Source organism: Chelmon rostratus, chromosome 7, assembly GCF_017976325.1.
Source record: "Chelmon rostratus isolate fCheRos1 chromosome 7, fCheRos1.pri, whole genome shotgun sequence".
Taxonomy (NCBI): Eukaryota; Metazoa; Chordata; class Actinopteri; order Chaetodontiformes; family Chaetodontidae; genus Chelmon; species Chelmon rostratus.
In genome coordinates, this window is record NC_055664.1 from 6,021,823 (window position 1) to 6,038,890 (window position 17,068).

The 17,068-nt window shown below is 44.8% G+C and overlaps 1 protein-coding gene across 1 annotated transcript in view; it reads right to left on the minus strand.

Annotated features, from left to right (window-relative positions):
* Positions 1-17,068, minus strand: part of LOC121609146 (calsyntenin-2-like) — a 132,230-nt gene that overhangs the window by 73,864 nt on the left and 41,298 nt on the right. The window contains exon 3 of the mRNA XM_041940707.1: positions 10,165-10,360. Within this exon, the coding sequence (XP_041796641.1) occupies positions 10,165-10,360 (196 nt within the window). The remainder of the gene's footprint in view (positions 1-10,164; positions 10,361-17,068) is intronic.

Below are 17,068 nucleotides of genomic sequence, written 5' to 3' on the forward strand. Positions count from 1 at the left end.
TGTGTTGCATTGGCCCTAATCACTGCAACCTCAAATGGGTGTGAGGCTCAATGCCTTTGATGTCTCAACACCCAGGATTAGGAGTGTCCCTGATGCTAGACTGGGTGCCCTGTTGTAGGAAGAAGTAGGTCCCAGATGTCTCATATGAGTTCAGCTTGGTGTTTGAGGGCAGAGTTTACTGCCTGTGATGAATTAGTTTGGTAACAAATAGTCACACTGTGCTTTGTGTAACACACTGCGTGACCCGACCCCGGGCCTGCTTTGATTGTATTGCAACATGTATGGCAAAAAAAAATACTCTGGATTTCTTCATCTACCAAAGTCACTGAACTGCACTACGTAAACTTGTGTTCTGCTGTAGACCGAGACGGGGAGGCCGAGCCCAAGCAGAATGCATTTCCTCACTGCCTTATCTCTCACTTTCACCACCACACAAACAGATGCACAGCTAAATCTGATCCACCAGCAGTAATTAATGTTAAGTCGCACATGATGAAGAAGGAACGGCATTGCTCATCACTTTAAAACGTCTTGATCAATACTCTCCAACATCTAGAAGGCGACAGATTGCATGATCAATCCTTTGATTCATTGACTGACAGCCGGTGATGGATGACGATGGGACAGAATAATGCAATTTAATACTAACACAAGGCTTCAAATGGCAAATGTGAAGCAATGCTTTGCTTCCAGAGACAAAGGGGCGGAGATGAGTGCGTGGTTTATAGGATTAGCTGGTGGGTATGGTAATGATGGTGGAATTATCCCATTAAAGGAAGCTGTAAATATCTCCAACATGTGGTCTGCTGGAGATTGAGGCTGGACAACAAAGAGAGAGACAGTGGGGAGGCCGAGCACAGGCAGAATGGATTTCCTCCCCGCCTTATCGCTCCGTTTCACCACCGCACAAACATAGGAGACGCAAGCAGATGCACAGCTAAATACTTTAATTGAATCAGACGCAAACAACAAACAAACAAACGGCAGCGCACAAACAACTGGAGTGAAAATGCAAAAGGCAGAAACTGGGGACAGGGAGTTGTGGTCGTGACTAAGTGTGTTTTCTGAAGTAATGTCAAGTACAGTTTGTACTAAACTTGAGTATTTCCATTTATTCCTGCTTTAAACTCCAGTGTGACTCCATTACATTGCAGACTGATTGATTGGACTATTTAATCCACAACATTTATCTGACAGCTGGTTACTTTGAAGATAAACATATGACGAGTCTCTAGAATATGATGTATTTTTATGTGTAGATAAGACTACCCAACAGGACACTAAACTATTTAAAATGATCTCCTCAGTGGGCGACGCCTGACCATCCCTCAATACAGAGTGATGGAATAAAAAAGAACGGGAACGTGAGATGAAACAAACAACATGTGCTCAAAGGTTTCTTTATTATCTGCACCATTCAATGGAATAAGTTGGATTTTTCATGTATTTATAACTGAACAATTAGGATTTATGATGAAAACTTTCTGGAGCCCTGAAGCTGACAAACTGTAGTAACAAGTTATCAGACAAATCAAAAATAGTACAACTGAACACTTCAATAAATAGAATGATTCATTAAAATACACTGTGCATTAAATATAAAGCTTTTTTCCCAATTAATCTCCAATCAGTTGGTAAAAGAATTAAAACTGAATTAGCAACCTTTTTAAATAAATTAAAACTTTACGTATTTTACTCTTTTTACCTTTCTCTGCCGCATTTTATTTTTGAGGTCCTTCAATCTTCTATTTTTTTGGCACACATTTTATAATTTATCTATTCCTTATATTCCCTATACATTATTTGCCATTTTCCTCGCCACATTTCCAATTTTCCTCATGCTTGTAAGTCAGGGAGATGGCATGTCAATGTCCAGAGCGGTGATTGGACATGGGTTTGTGTGTGTGTCTGTCTGTATGTTTGTGACTATCTAGTTTAACAGCTAGCTTCAGGTGGCTACTGAGCTAAGTTTCCATCACACACATACTGCTGTAGCATCACTGCATAAATTTTAGCAATAGCTAAAGCATCATAGCCAGCAAGCTAACTCTAACACTAACATAGCAACAACTCATTTATGTACTTTGACATGAGCACTATCCTGAATGCAGGACTTTAACATTATTCTATTGCTACTGTACTTTAAGTCTGTACTTTTTTTCACACTTAAAGCATTTTTATGTAATATTAAATAGCCATGACCAATTTTACAACAATCAAATTTAAAATTAAAAGAATTAAGCATTATTCAGATTTGATTTATAGTGGTCTGGCAACATAAACAAACATCCTCACATCTGCCACCAAAATCACCTCTCTCCAGCCCTGTCCTGTCCTCTTCAAACCAGCACGACAACATAGACCAGACAGCCTCTTCATAAATTTCTAATGTAAATAACCAAATCTGCTCTCCCCATAGCAGGAAGCAGCTCCAGAAGGTTTTCAGGACCTTTAAAGGACCCGAATACTGGACACAGAAGCAGAAAACACACATGAACTCGTTTATGACGGCGAGTAATCACTGGGCTCTAGGTTTGGAGGGATGTTAACGACAATGCTAACAGCAGCGAACATGTTGACAAGCGCTGACAGATGATGACTGCACCGGTGTGTGCAGTAAATCCCTCAGCCAGCCTTGTTTTGTCATATTAATGGCGCGCTCTCATAAACATTACCCCCCTGCTTCACCACACTCCCCAGTGGTGAGGGAGCAAACATATGCTCCACTCCTCTGAGGCTTGTATGGAGAGACTGCTGTGTGTGTGTGTGTGTGTGATTATACATCCACGCACACAAATGCATATATATAACTAAATGCAATAACTGTGAATATGTCTCATTGTGAGTGTGTGTTTCTCCACTGATGGCTCACATCTGGCTGGAACAGACGTCTGCCTCTCTGGGGCGAGGGCGTTCGTGTGAGTTTTCATGTTGCTGGAACGTTGCCAGGCCGAGCCCGAGGCCAACATCCCTCCCCGTGACAGGCCTCAGCTCGTAAGCGGGGGGGGGTCCGCAATGAGTCCGAGTGACACGGAAAGACAGCGGGGGGTTAAGTGACCCCACGGGTGCGGGAATGATCGCAGCACCACTAAACAAAGCGGGTAAAAAGGCAGAGCCACGGGGATGGCTACTTGGACAAGAGTCAAAGGTTAAACAAACTGCATCACCCCGGCGAACGAGGAAATCAATTCCACTCTGCGCTAAAACATCACAGCGTAGTCACAAAGTGGTGTAACACAGTACAAAGTCCAGGTTTAAACACACGGAAAATGCAAACTGTCGAGAAGCAGAGCATGCAGAATCAACACGAATGACAGCTTCTAACACCGGTGTGCTACATGTTACTTTACCTTCAGCTGATCAACAGCTCGAAGCTACTGCATGTTAAAGCGCATAAATCTAAATCAAATGACTCCATATGACGTACTAGTTTACTATCAAATAAACAAATCATTCATATCCACTGAAGTACAGTTTTCCATGATGTCAAATCATGTATAACTCAGGTGTTTAATACTCTTAATGGCCAGTATACTGTGAAAACAAAGGCATCAAGCAATGTGCCACGTCGAGCTAAAAACAGTAATTATGTAAAACGATCCAACAGATCCTGAAAAAGACGCAGTAGCTTTCCTGCAAATACAATACCTGGCACGCTGCCAGCCCATGTTGCTGTGAGACAGCTGTCACAGCTTGTCACGCAGGCAGAGACTCCAGTCGGCAGCGCAGTCCCTTACACTTCGCTGCAAGACCATGCGATTACGTATAATTGTATGACATTAGCCCAACATTTAGCTGAGTTTATTTTTACATTTTCATATCATTTGCCTTTTTGCCACTGCAAAAATAAAACCGTGTTGTGATCTCACGCAGCTGCGATGAACGTTTGCTTTGGTTTAGGCACAAGAATTGGGAATGATCATCGGTTGGGTTCGATTAACTACTTAGTTGGTGTTATGGAATGATTATTAAAGGAACGGTTCACATTATTTTCATGTAAAAAGAGACTCACAAGCCCATAAGAAAGTTGAAAAAGTTTTAGCAGGCTGTAATCGTTCCCCCTGCTCGTACTGATCATTATGTTCCCTCCCTGATGTGCCTCCACTTCAAGTGATGAGGGACAACATCCGCAGTCCTTGAGCTTTGCAAAAACACATTTCACTGTTTAGCTGAAGCTTATATAAGCTTCTTTGTGACCCTGCAGCTCTGCAAAGAAACACCATGGAAACACAAAGAGGGAATTTTAGTCTAAACAGGCTGTTCAAGTTGGCTATTTATGATTTATATGACTTAAAGGTATGCTACACGTTTCCCTAACAACAGGGTATATCATGAAAAGTAATTTGTTTCAATCGTCACTAGAAGTGTGTGGCTGAGTATTTCTGCCCTCTGTCTGTGTTAAGTTTGCTGTGGTCAGGACATTTCTGCGTGTCAACCTTCGGGAGTTGAGTGTGCAGCCCACAGCCAATAATAGCGCACAGGTGAGGTCGGGACTTTAGAAAAAGGCAGCAGCCAGGTGCCAGAGCATGAGCGTCCGGCATAGATAGAGGAAGCGCCGAAAATGGCCCTGCACAGTTTCCCTTTAAACTGCTGAAGTCTCATATTAACTTCCGCTGAACTTCAGAATCCACCGGTACTCGATGAAAGCTCCCCGTGGTTTCTCGGTTTGATCGATTTGAGCAACCGTAAACGACTCAAAACATAACAAACAAGGCATAGTGAGCGTGTGGTGTGGTGCTTCCTATGCAGAAAATCACTTCCTGCCCTCCATTTGCAGCATGCACTGGATCTTAAAGCTGTATCTTACTGATTTTAAAGTCCTTGTACTTGTTAAGAAAGCCTTACATAACCCAGCACCTTCCTATAGCACTATATCCATTTACTGTGTGTCAAAAACACTGTTTACAAAGAAAGAAAAGAAAAGCCTTATCTAATATAAAGGACTCAGAACATGTTTGCAGTGACTTTTCCCCGACGTAAATATCTCATTAGAAAATGAAGTGCACGGCAAGCGGTGGAGGCAGGTGCGATTTCGATCCGGCTAAATTGCATGCAGAGACAATCAGATAGCAGCTGCATGTCAAAGCCAGGTAATGCATGTTAATGTCAGGTTAGCATTGTTCCCAGCTTACTGCATATTCATCCGCATTCATTATTTATCAACACTCAACTAAACACAGCCACTCAAACAGAGACATTATTGAATGGCGTGCGCACACACACACACACACACACACAGACCTGCACACCCAACACAAAGGCAAAGGACTCAATTAATCTTTGTCAAGAATTAGCCGAGAGGTTGAATCATCAATTTCCTTGTGTATGACTAGAATGGAAATAAACAACCCTGACTATACCAATGGGATCAAATGCGCAACGCATCACAGGATGGTAATCTCATCAATGTGCCAGGAAATCCCACTTCCACATTGACTAGCACACGGAGACGCCTGCACAGAAGTCCACAGGGAACTGTGTGATCTCACTATAGGTGATAATGATGCATTATAATCCAGTTCAATGTTTAGCGACATGCTTGGATCCTCATACCATGGACTATCATGCCCCAGAACAGAGAAGTATAGAGGAAGTGATTCAATGGAGTTAAAGGTGTAATCTCTGATGTACCTGACCACTCCGAGAAAAGATGATTTGACCTTAAAACAGCATTTCAACAATTGAATGTCCATTTGCTCGTCTCTGCAGCGCTGCCTGCACGCGGCGACGCCCGATCGTGGTCTGAATCTGGGATGGGAACGGGCGTCACTTTCTTTCATCCGGTAACTAAAGCAGACAGGCACAGATGGTGCAGTTCCTGGCGGTGCATATTCATAATTGAAACATGGAGACTATACGCTGCTATTACATTATGTTAGCTGAAGATAAACAACATATTCCTACACGAGACGGTTTTTGGTTTTCTTTTTTTCTTGCCAGGAGTAATAATCATGTCAACTAACAGGTTTTGACAGAATGAGGTTTCATTCATATTTGCATCAAGTGTGACAGGCGTGAAGTTGAGATTTGTGGTACACATTGACAGGGCTGCACTATCGCTGTGGAGTCCCCTGGTCTTCTCACTGCAGGAATCTATCATGACAGCTTTTGCTAACAAGGCACAGCTCTTGGCCCACTTCTTCACTCATAAGAAAAGGACTTTTTTGTGCGTGAATGTCTGGCGTTTTCTTGGTTGTCTATGTGTATGAGTTTGTTTTCAAGTTGGTTATGAGATGCACAGTCAGCCTATCTGTCCCCAGCTAGGGTATTTGTCTTATTTATATGTAAATGTAGATATATCAGCGCGAATTTGACTCAGCGTTCGGGATTGGTGAGCGTGTTGGGTGTGTGTGTGTGTGTGAGCGTGGCTGTCCTTCAGCTAGCCGTTCCACGGGATAATTAGCGTCTCCTAACTGCAGCGAGGCTCGGACATGCAGGCCTCTAAGACTCACTAATGATGACTTTAATAACTACGGTGCTGCCAAGTACTGAGCACGTGTGTGAATGTGTGATTACGCGGACATGAGAAAACATCTGTGTGTCTATATTACATCTACGTTTTCTCTCAAAACACACTTATTTGCACACAACCTTGGGGGTACCTAACCCTGTTGTGAATGCATTACCCCTCTGACAGCCCCGGCGGCCTTAACCCCTGGGCCGGTGTTAAATACGTGTCCTGGTCACAGGCGCGAGTCTGGGCAGGATTATGAATATGACATGCTTTGCAAGGCAGTGAGATGTCCCTTATGCCTAATTACTGCGCAGCAGCAGTAGAAACCTGCACAAAGGTGTGTGGGGAATGGCAAGGTACAAACAGTACAGAGAATCTCCTCGTCTTCAGATGCTAATTAGTGAGATTATATGGTTGTTTTTCGACTGTGCCCATCCCGACGGCACTGCGCTCACGTGGCTGGCCACACTGGTGAGTTCTGAGATTTCCGCTCACATATTCAGAGGCAAACACTGAGATCTGTTTGGTGATGCTGTTACCCTGCTACGGTGGTGCCTAGCCAGTTTTGCTGGAGATCTCTTATAGAAAGTAATTTATATTTCTGGCCCATAGGAATTGTGAGCAGTTCAACTGAAAAAGCAATTTCCCATCACAGGCTGAATATTTTAGCAATACAGTATTTCACAAGAAAGCAAAGAAAGGCAATTTAATGGATTTTTGTCCGATTTTGTTTTTTCTTATGTTCTATCCTGGGAATAGTCCTGCGATCCTTTAATGTCTGATTTGTGAGCCCTTGTGGGGATCCTGATCTGAACAAGTTGAAATCCTGAAGTTGGAAACTCCTGTCCTACAATAATATTTAAAACATGGGCTGAATAAAAAGAATTAGTTATTAGCATTAGTTGTTTAGTAATTATTTTGTCATTTCAAACTGTGTTTACTGTTAATGGGTTTACTTTGTCATTTAAGCTGCCCAGAAAGTAATATCCTTTATACAATCGTGTTTCATCCTTGAACGATCATGTGCCTTTCCAGGATGCTCCTTTCATACCCAATCATGATGCTATCACCTGTTACCAACCAACCTGTTTACCTGTGGAATGATCCAAACAGGTGTTTTTGGAGCGTTCAACAACTTTCCCAACAAATCAGTGATGCTGATGTGGTCAAACATTAAAAATCTTGTCTGTTTTCTATTGAGTACATGTCAAAAAAGGATTAGCAAATCATCACATCCTGTTTTAGTTATGTTTTACACAGCGTCCCGACTAGCTGTTGACAAGAAGCCGAGCAGCTTTGAGGTTGTTAAAATCATCTTATTCAACTAGTACCGCGTATGCGTTGTGTTCAGTCTCCACGGGCACTAGAATTTAAACTAAAGTTCTCTGTGTTTGGACAAACAACGTGAGTCTGTAGTAACTGACCCACTGGTGTGCATTGGGGCTTGTGCCCCGCCATCATCTACTTTTGTCTTTGTTAATGCAGGTTGAGTTTAGTTAGGTTGTGAAAGCACTTTTTTTTTTCTTCTCAGAAAGATCAGCAGTACTTTACACCAATTACATTTTTCATTAATGTCTGAGGCTGAGAACACTTTTCAGTACAAATAGTTCATTCAGCAGAGGTCAGTGTTGCAGATTCATTTGTGTCTCATTTAAAGCTGACCTGAGCAGAAGCAGTCTCAAGGAGTTTAAGGTGAATTCATTCGAGCTTTGCACTTTGCTGACAAGTGAATAAAGCTCCCACAGGCGCCCGAGAGAAATATGTCAGAGGGCAGGGAGAGGCGATGTGATTCAGGACTGGCAAACATTGTTATATTGGTGCTCTGACTCAGAAAAAGCCAGTCATTAATGTCTGCTGTTTGTCGCTGCTGTTTCTGACAAAGTCACCAAGAGTGCAGCAATGTGACACTTTCACCGGCTCGACAGGATGATGCATATATTCAAAGATCGTCCAATTGCGAGTGCAGAGGCAGTCTGACGAAATAACCGGAGTCTGTGTCGGAGACAGAGGGACTGACAGACAGAAGGACGGGCTCAGACGGCAGGAGTTAGCTGAGCTGGAGCCAGTCAGGAAAAAAGAAAATACAGGGGGGAAGAAGTGGGGCAGCAGCCAGTGACGAGCAGAGCAGGGGAGAATAGAGGATAAAGTGAAGTTGAAACTCATCCCGAGTCACTCCTGATCCTCTCCCCTGTCCTCTTTAGCTGCTAATTTTCTTGACTGCTTTCCTTCTCAGCCGTTGACGTGTCATGTGTAATTCGAGCACAGCCTCAGGCGGAGATTCTTCCTCTTCCCCGTTAGCTCCCTTCCAAATCGGAGCAAGCGAGCGAGCCGTGCGGCGAGAGGCCAGCCTCATCCTTTGAGAGTTGCCAGCGAAAGGACGGGCCATTTAAAGTGTCCCCAAATTCACTTCCCCTCCAGCGTCGGGCCTGTCTTTGCCAACCAAACTGGGTCTGCGTCGCAGCAGGGCGCTGAGTTATGTTGATAGAAAGTAATAGTGTGACAGGATGCCAGGGTGCTTAAAAGGGATATAGAACATGATCAACAGCATGGAAATACTGTATGTAACTCACACACGCACACACACACACACACTAGCAGCACAGCAAACAACATACTGTAAATACAAGTTACGCTCGACTGATTTAAAACTTTCACCGAGGCTTGAAACCCCCTGCTGCTATAATTCCAGGTCTAGTGCGTATACAGCATGTGTCAGCGTGTGTGTGAGCGTCTATAAGCCAGACAAGATGATAGATTTCTCTGCATGGCGAAGTTGTTGGCAGAGGTCGGGGGGGGGGGGGGGGATGAGCTATAAGACAGAGAGGGGAGATGTGCAGCGTATAGCCGACAGAAAGCTCGTGTTTTTTTCAAATGGAAGCTGTTTTCAAGTGAGCCAACAAGTGTGACAAATCGTTTCTATCAGCTGACCTCTCTAAACTAGTCGACTGGTGCTTGTGGAGGTGGAGGTGGGTGTTGTGCTGTGTCTGTGCTGGCGTGGATGGTTCTCAGAGCAATCTGGGATCAAGGAAAAAAAAAGAGTTAGAAATGTAATTTAGGTGTTGTTTGACTCAGGAAAGATAAAAAGAGCTTTTATTTTTCAGTGCTTTGTGTGAAAATAAGAATTTGAAAGGTACCTCTGCCAAAGCTGCTATTAGTCTAAAGAAGCTGCACCTGATTGTTTACTTGCCCTTTTGTTTAGAACCACCAAGTGGACCTCCAGATTGCTTTTCATTGGACCATCCACAGAACATCCTCGGCACGCGCTGTTCGTGCTGGCAGCTTGTTGGGGCCCCACTGGAACCGAGATAAGCCCCAAACACCCACCACCAGCCAGCCTTCTCGCTATCCTGAGTTGCCCCGCTTTCATTTGCACCCACACACATGCACGCTTTATGCACAGGAATGTCCATAGACACTCATACGCAGGCAACTGCTCGTCATTCTCCTTATCATGCTTTCTAAACCACCACTGTGTTCTGGCATAGCTGATGATTTGATTGGACTTAAGCCATTGTCTAAATGAATGACGAATTATACAATAAGTACTTGTAGTTTTACATAATTTATCCCGAGCATTTTAATATGAATAATGAAGAATCTAGTTTATTTAAATATCTGTTCTGGTGTCCATGGTTGCATTTCCTTTTTAGTCACACATGCACTGTCAGACAAAAGCCCCTGTTGCTCTTGGCGCCGTCTGTCTCACTCACTTGTGGGATTTCTTGCCCTCCGTGCCCCCGGGGCCAGAACCGCAGTCGTGAGCCTGAATGATGAAGGTGTACTCCTTCTGCAGCTCGCAGTCCACCAGACCGCGGGCCCTCAGCTGGCCCTCGCCAGACGTACCGTTCAGCACCACCGCCTCGAACGGAGCCTCCAGCCCGTGGATGTTGAACGCACAGATTTCCCCTAGAGAGAAGGGAGGCAGAGGAGGAGGGATGAGGTCAGTGTTAATCATGGTCAGTCAGGTGGAATACAGGTGGAGAATGAATGATGTGCGCTTGAAAATTACTGTAGGTCTATGAAACAAAAGCTACATTTGTGTTTTTTAAGGGAGCTTTTACGAATGTTTGTTAGCCTGTATGTCTCTCTCATTGCTCACAGTGAACCTGTTAAGGGAATATAGTGAAGAATTACTGCCTTCACCCTTAAATCAACAAACTGCTGTATGTTTATCCCTTTGTAATGCAGAAGAGTAAGAAGCACAGACATGTTGGCTGCGGCGCTCCTCTGTGTGCAGACTGTCACATTCCCACCTCTTTTAAACAGGTATGTTGTGTCAGGTGCACAGAATACAGCTGCAAAGTGGGAGGCAGCATGTTGCCAAAACAGGGTAATGTCACATGATTTCCTTGAACTCTACTCCGTGTGTTCCGTTTCTATGACATTACTTGATTTGCTTTACTGTAATTGCATGCACCTGACACTATGCATCCATATAACAGAGGCTGCACCGTGTCAGCTGCTGAGCCTGCACACTGAGGAAGGCATCAGACAAAACGTTTGCACTCGCTACCCCCCCTGCATGACAAAACCACCCAGAAGATATGCTGAATGTGAACTTCTAAAAGAGAGAAGCATGTTCCTCAACACCTTCTCTCTTAACAGCGTTTCCAGGAAGTCCTGGAAGTTCAACTAGCAACTTTAAGTTGCAAACAAACAGTGTCACAGGGCTGGCATGAAGAGTTTCTCCGAGGTTCAGTCACCTTGGGTAATTTCTGATCCTCCCTTCGACTGCGGCGTGTGATGTCGAAAACAAAGGATGATACAGACAGAACTCAGCAGCAGAAGCTCGCGCTGGAAGTTTATAAATAGATCATTTTCCCAGTAATGCACCGTCTGTGTAATTGCTTTTGTGAAAAACACCAAGGACATTCCTGCTGTTCGCCTCCCCCCAGCCCCCTCCCCAACATGCAGACGTTCTCTGTAGCTCCCCAAAAAACAACACGCAGCGCAATTGAGTTACGCGAGGCTCAAATAAAACCATGACGCCTCAAAGTCACCCTTGTGGAGAGATATAGAGGAGGAAAATCCATTTAAATCCAGTGTGAGCAGCTGACAAGAGCAAAACAAAAGAGTCAATAGGCGGCTGACATTTATTAGTGGGCTCTGGAAAGAAACGGTCCATTTGTGGAGTAGGCGAGGCAAGTTCTCTCTATTCTGATTTTTTTTTTTTTTTTTTTTTTTGTTTCTTGTAGATTTGATGTCCCCTCACGCTTCCACTTGCGGGATTTCAGGAAATCACTTAGCGCACCCGGCTCACACTCTGACCTGCGACAGCTAATTGCACTGATATCACTTAAGCTAACAGCAAAGACTAAATTGGATTCCCAAACCGCTTTGTGTGTGCATTGCTCCTGGCAAGTTCTGATAAGAGCAACTTTATTTTCCACCACCTTCCCCTTTCTCTCCCCTTTCATCCTGTTTCTGTCATAATCCCCTTCACCTCACCCCGCCCGCCTCACCCTCCCTTCCTGTCGGGGCAGGGGCTCTGAAACGGCAATTTGCCCACAGAGGAGCCGTTAGGCAAAAGTGATAAAGACAGAGCGGGAAAAAAAAGGGGAAAAGGAGAGCAGAAAATGAGAGAACAGGGAGGGGGTGTTGACACTGTCTGTATGCTGTAAAGACTCCCCCCCTCTGTATTGCCTGAACAATGACTTATCAGAGTTAAATGGGGCCCCACAATATGGAGAAGCATGGCTTGCCGCGGAGAGCAAAATCCTAAAATGGCATTGAGCAAACGGTGTGTGGCGGCGAGTGACAGAAGATGCAACAGTCTTGATGTGCCGCTCCTCTCAATGGTGCAGCGCCGTACAAAACAGGCAAATGGAAAATCCATCACTGCTGGAGCGAGAAATAAATCCAATATACACAGGCAAGTGCAGAAGCTTCCCATCAGGGAGAATATGCTGAGGATATGCTGATGGCGCACGCCCACAGCCGAGGCTGGGTGGCCTGACATGCTGCTTCTGATTTAATTGTAGCCGGTGGGGGAGCGGGGAGATGGGTCAAGGTGACCGCAGGAGGAGGACCTCCTTCTTTTAAGGCTCAAATGAACACTCAAACAGCTCCGGGGGTGGGGGCAACGGCTCCGTCGCCTTTTTTTCTTTTCATGCGTCCAACTATCACTTCTCTCCAGACCTGATTGAAGTGCTCCGCTACCCGCAGAGATGCAAAGATGGCTGGCGGAGGAGGGGAGGAACGAGGGTGGCAGCGCCGGCCCCGGCGGCAGCGGGGGAACAGATGTTGGGCGGCTGGCACTTGGCAGAGGCAGAGAGCTCACAAACGCTAATTACTGCGCTAAACTGTTAGCTAAATATGTGTCTCCGCGTCACATTAGGCTTTTAAGAGGTAGATTTATGGTCAGAAGGAACTCCGTCTTCTTGAAGGGGGGCCATTTAAAACTAATGGATGCAAACTAATGGATATGGATGCTGCAGTGCTATTTTTTATTAGTCTATTTGCTGGTTTATCATCAGTGTTTGGTTATTTGGCTTCATGAATTGTTTTTATGATCTTCAGCTCTGCGTGTAGGATGTCTGAAACATGTTTAACGACCATATGCGTTACACACTTACCCAGTACAACTTTGATACTAACTTGCTTGACTTTTTAGACACCCTCTATTTGTCTCATTATTTCCTCTACCTCATTCTCTGCCACTGTGATTACTAACTTTCCCTTTGGGCATCATTACAGTTTCATTCAATCAAGTCTAAATTAATGACTGTCTATTAGTCAGCGGGAATGTGTGCTCAGGACCTAAGCTGCTGTCCTGTTGGTGTCAGAAGTCGTGCAGCCCTCACCACCTCGAGGGAATCTGGCACCCGTCCACACTCGACTATCTTTGAGGACACAGATCTCATTATCAGTGAAGGCAGAGACGCTTTACTGGCAACGGTGGCCTGTGTTTGCAGAGCTGGAGGAGTGTGACAAAGTATCAGGGGCCACAACGCCCCGGGGCCCCAAGTTATTATCAAAGCTGACAGAGCATCGCTGATGAGCCGCCTGCATCCGACTATACAGACAAGCTGCCTTTGCTGAAGAGGCACTCTCGCACATAAGTGCACAGATATGCGCGGCAGCTGTTTACTGAGAGTGAGAAGCGAGAGTGGAGATATCAGGCGGAAAACAGTTGCACCGCTGAGAGGAAGACAGAGATAGGACGGGAGATGAAAGGAGGAGCTGCGAAGGATGGGACGGTGGCCACGGCCTTAGGGCAGCTCCCATCTCCCTACTGGAGAATGACCAAAGCACAGGCACAAATACGCACACTCACATTTACTCAAACTGTGCCAATTCGGCAGCTCTAATCGGAGCTGACATGCCTTTCATCCTCCTACTGTTGGAACACACGCCACAGACAGCAAGTAAATGAGATTACTGGATATCACACTGCTACTGAGCACATTCTGGACCAGGCATCAGTTTGCTGGCACTAAAATGTTTGCACCCACATTATCTTAACATTTTCACTTGCCATTTTTAGCAAATCAACCCTATTTGCACAAGAGTTGCCGTCTACTATGTGGTTTACACAGTTGTCATGATTTCAGCTGCTTTTCCAATTTGGATTTGGCATGAAATTATCTCTTGTATTAGTCACCCGCGTAACCCGCTAATTCTCCCTCTCATTTGAGTCAGAAAAACACAATCACACATCCGCAAGCACTCTGGGATACGAGGATACACACTTCCTGTCACACGCCGCAACCCTCTCAGCTGCAGTGCGGAGATAGACTGTCAGCCTCATAACTCTGCAGAGGGCCGAAATTGAAAATGCTGTAATTACGCTCTTCATGAAATTAGCCAGCCGAGGAAAAAACACAATTGAGAAGCTGTCCATTCAGGAGATAAGGATTAATACAAATCAAGCCTGCATGTTCTGACTGCAGCACATGAAACCTGGAGTGGTGCTTTTGTGCGTGTGTGTGTGTGTGTGTCGTATGGGGAATTTTTAATTAAAGACACACTTTCTCGACAGGGGTTTAGAGTGTGTGTTTGTGTGTGTGTGGCAGAGTGAGATGTGCGGTTGCCAGCCCCCACCCCCCACCTCCTCACTGTTAATTACATTAAAGGCTCCTCTCACAGAGTTAATGGCATCCCGCTGTCTTTAAACACGCTCACACACACCCACCCTCCGTGCGTGTATGTGAGAGTGGTGTCGAGAGCGAGGGGTGGAGGAGTTAACCTGTCCATCAAACTCTCATGTCAGGAAAGCGATAGGTGGGGTCATGGGCGCTGCTGGAAATTCAGCCAACGCTAGTTGGAGAGGCACTCACTTGTCTGCACTGGTTTCCCAAACATGTCTGCTTTGGATCAGCGCGATCTGCCAGTCATATAAAAGCACAACAAAGATGGCGCTGGATTTATTAAGCCATGCCCGCGATTCAGTCAGATTTGAAGGATTTTACTCCATCTTTCTTGCAACTAAACCCTGTCCGTACATTCAGTTTCATTCAGAAATACAGCGTGTCACATCACAAAAGCCGACGATGCTCCCAGAAACACACCATAATGCAAGTCATGAGTGCCTCTTTGTTAGGCTTTTCATTACAAATGTGTGGTCCAGGCCAAGATAACCCTGGTGACATCATAAGGGGTCATTTTGTCAGGCTTTAGGGAGTGAGACTGAGCAGAACTGCTCATGATTAATAAACTGATTTTGATGCATAGAATTGATGGAGTTCCCCGTTAAAACAAGTAGGGGATAGTCTGCCATGCAGATGATTTCGCTTGCTTCCACGCTTGTTTTTCTTCTAGAAATGAGTAATATGTGAGTAACAACGAGCAACATCATAAAGTGAGGTGAATTAGAGTGAGCCTGATGCAGAGAAGCACCGCTGGCAGCAGCTTTCGGGCTGAATCAACATGCCCATGCTTCTAAATCCCCTCTCTCCAGGCATTTCAGTGGACAGCGGTGCTCCACGTCCTGAAAGCATCAATGCTATTTTGTCTTAGCAGCTTGAAAGGCCTGTTTGCTCTGCCAACTCTGCGCAGTGCCATACACCCACCTCCCCCTATATGTCAATAAAGTTAATCACAAACCCCAGCAGGCGACGTGTCAATTACATCAGCCTGGACTTGGAGCGGAGCCAAAGCTCTGCTGTGCAAGCGTCAAACTATCAATAACAAGCTGGCATCGAGTGAAGCACCAGCTAAAACATTACACTAAACACAAACACTTCAATCTAATCAGCTGGCTACTTAATGGTTACGCCCACTCAAAAACAACTGAATCAAGCTTTTCAAGCCGTGACCAGGAATGATCACAGCAGCGGCGTGACGGCGGACTGCGGCTGCTTGGGCCAAAATTGTGTTCGTTTCAGAAGAAGAAAGGGGACGTGGCTGACATTTTAAACTGAAATTCACTTTGACTTAAACTCCACAAAGTGTTCGTTGTGAGGAACTTACATAATGTAATATAAGGAATCAGATTGAATTATGAATTATGTTAATATTTGAACACAGTCTCAGCCTCTGCTTGCTCTTTAAAGCCATCTTTGTAGAGTCTTTATAACCCTCTGTTAGATATTTCTACGTCATTTATAATACTACGAGGCCACATTCTTATTGTCTGTCACCACTGAAAAGTCCACTGTGCACAATGACTGGATTTAGGCCATTTTCAGTAAATCTAAGCCTGGATTACACATTTTTCCCTGCATTATTTTGCACATTGTTGCTGGATTACATTAAGATTTTGTACAATTAAACTACAGTCTGATCCTGATAAGGCCCTACCCCCCAAAAGAATACAAGCACACTGAAAGAGCTCTTTCCTCTTTGTCACATACAAAACTAAATTCAGAATATGACCATTTATATGCTTTGACTTCCAAATAAGGACGGACAAAGAAAGACACCAAGAGAGGGGAAAAAGAAACGTTAAACATTAATAAAACACAGTTAAGGCAATTGCATTAAACAGAGCGAGAAATCAATAGTTTCTATTTTCCAATTCTGTTCATGGAAATGGCCTCAGGGGAGAGCATGTGTCCTTGTCTGAGCAAGGCCAGTTAGAGTTCAATGTGTTCAAATATCCGTATCAGAGTTTATGACCCCCATTAATGCCTCTGAGGATGTTCCGTGCACAGCTGAGCTGCACCATGAAACAAAGAGCACTGCCTCGCTGACACTCTTTGACCACAGATAGGGTTTATTAGATGTAAGGTCAGCAGCCGCACAACAGAATATACAGAGTATGTGTCAAATTTACTGAGAGCCTGCTTCTGTCTATAAAAGAAACACAACCTGGTCCATATATGTGACAAAAAAAGACACGGTAAACATTTTGGCCCAGTATCACATACAGTGTTTCAGTGGGCTTTACGGGGCTGCAACTGTATGAATGTCACAGCTATGTTATATCATCAGTGACGCTTTTTCTCTCCTTTTCAGCCCTCCATCCACACAAAAGCCACGTTGTTCTCCCCCTCAAAATGGAGCTTGTCCAAAATGGCCCAGAGAGTGCGTAAATCTAAAAACGGCTGATGGTGTTTGAGTCAGTGCAGGGAAAACTGAACCCTTGCAAAGCGATGACATAAGCTCATCCAGCGAAGGCCGGGGGCTGCGCAGCGGTAACAGGAAGATAACCTTTAAACGCTCTCTGTGAAC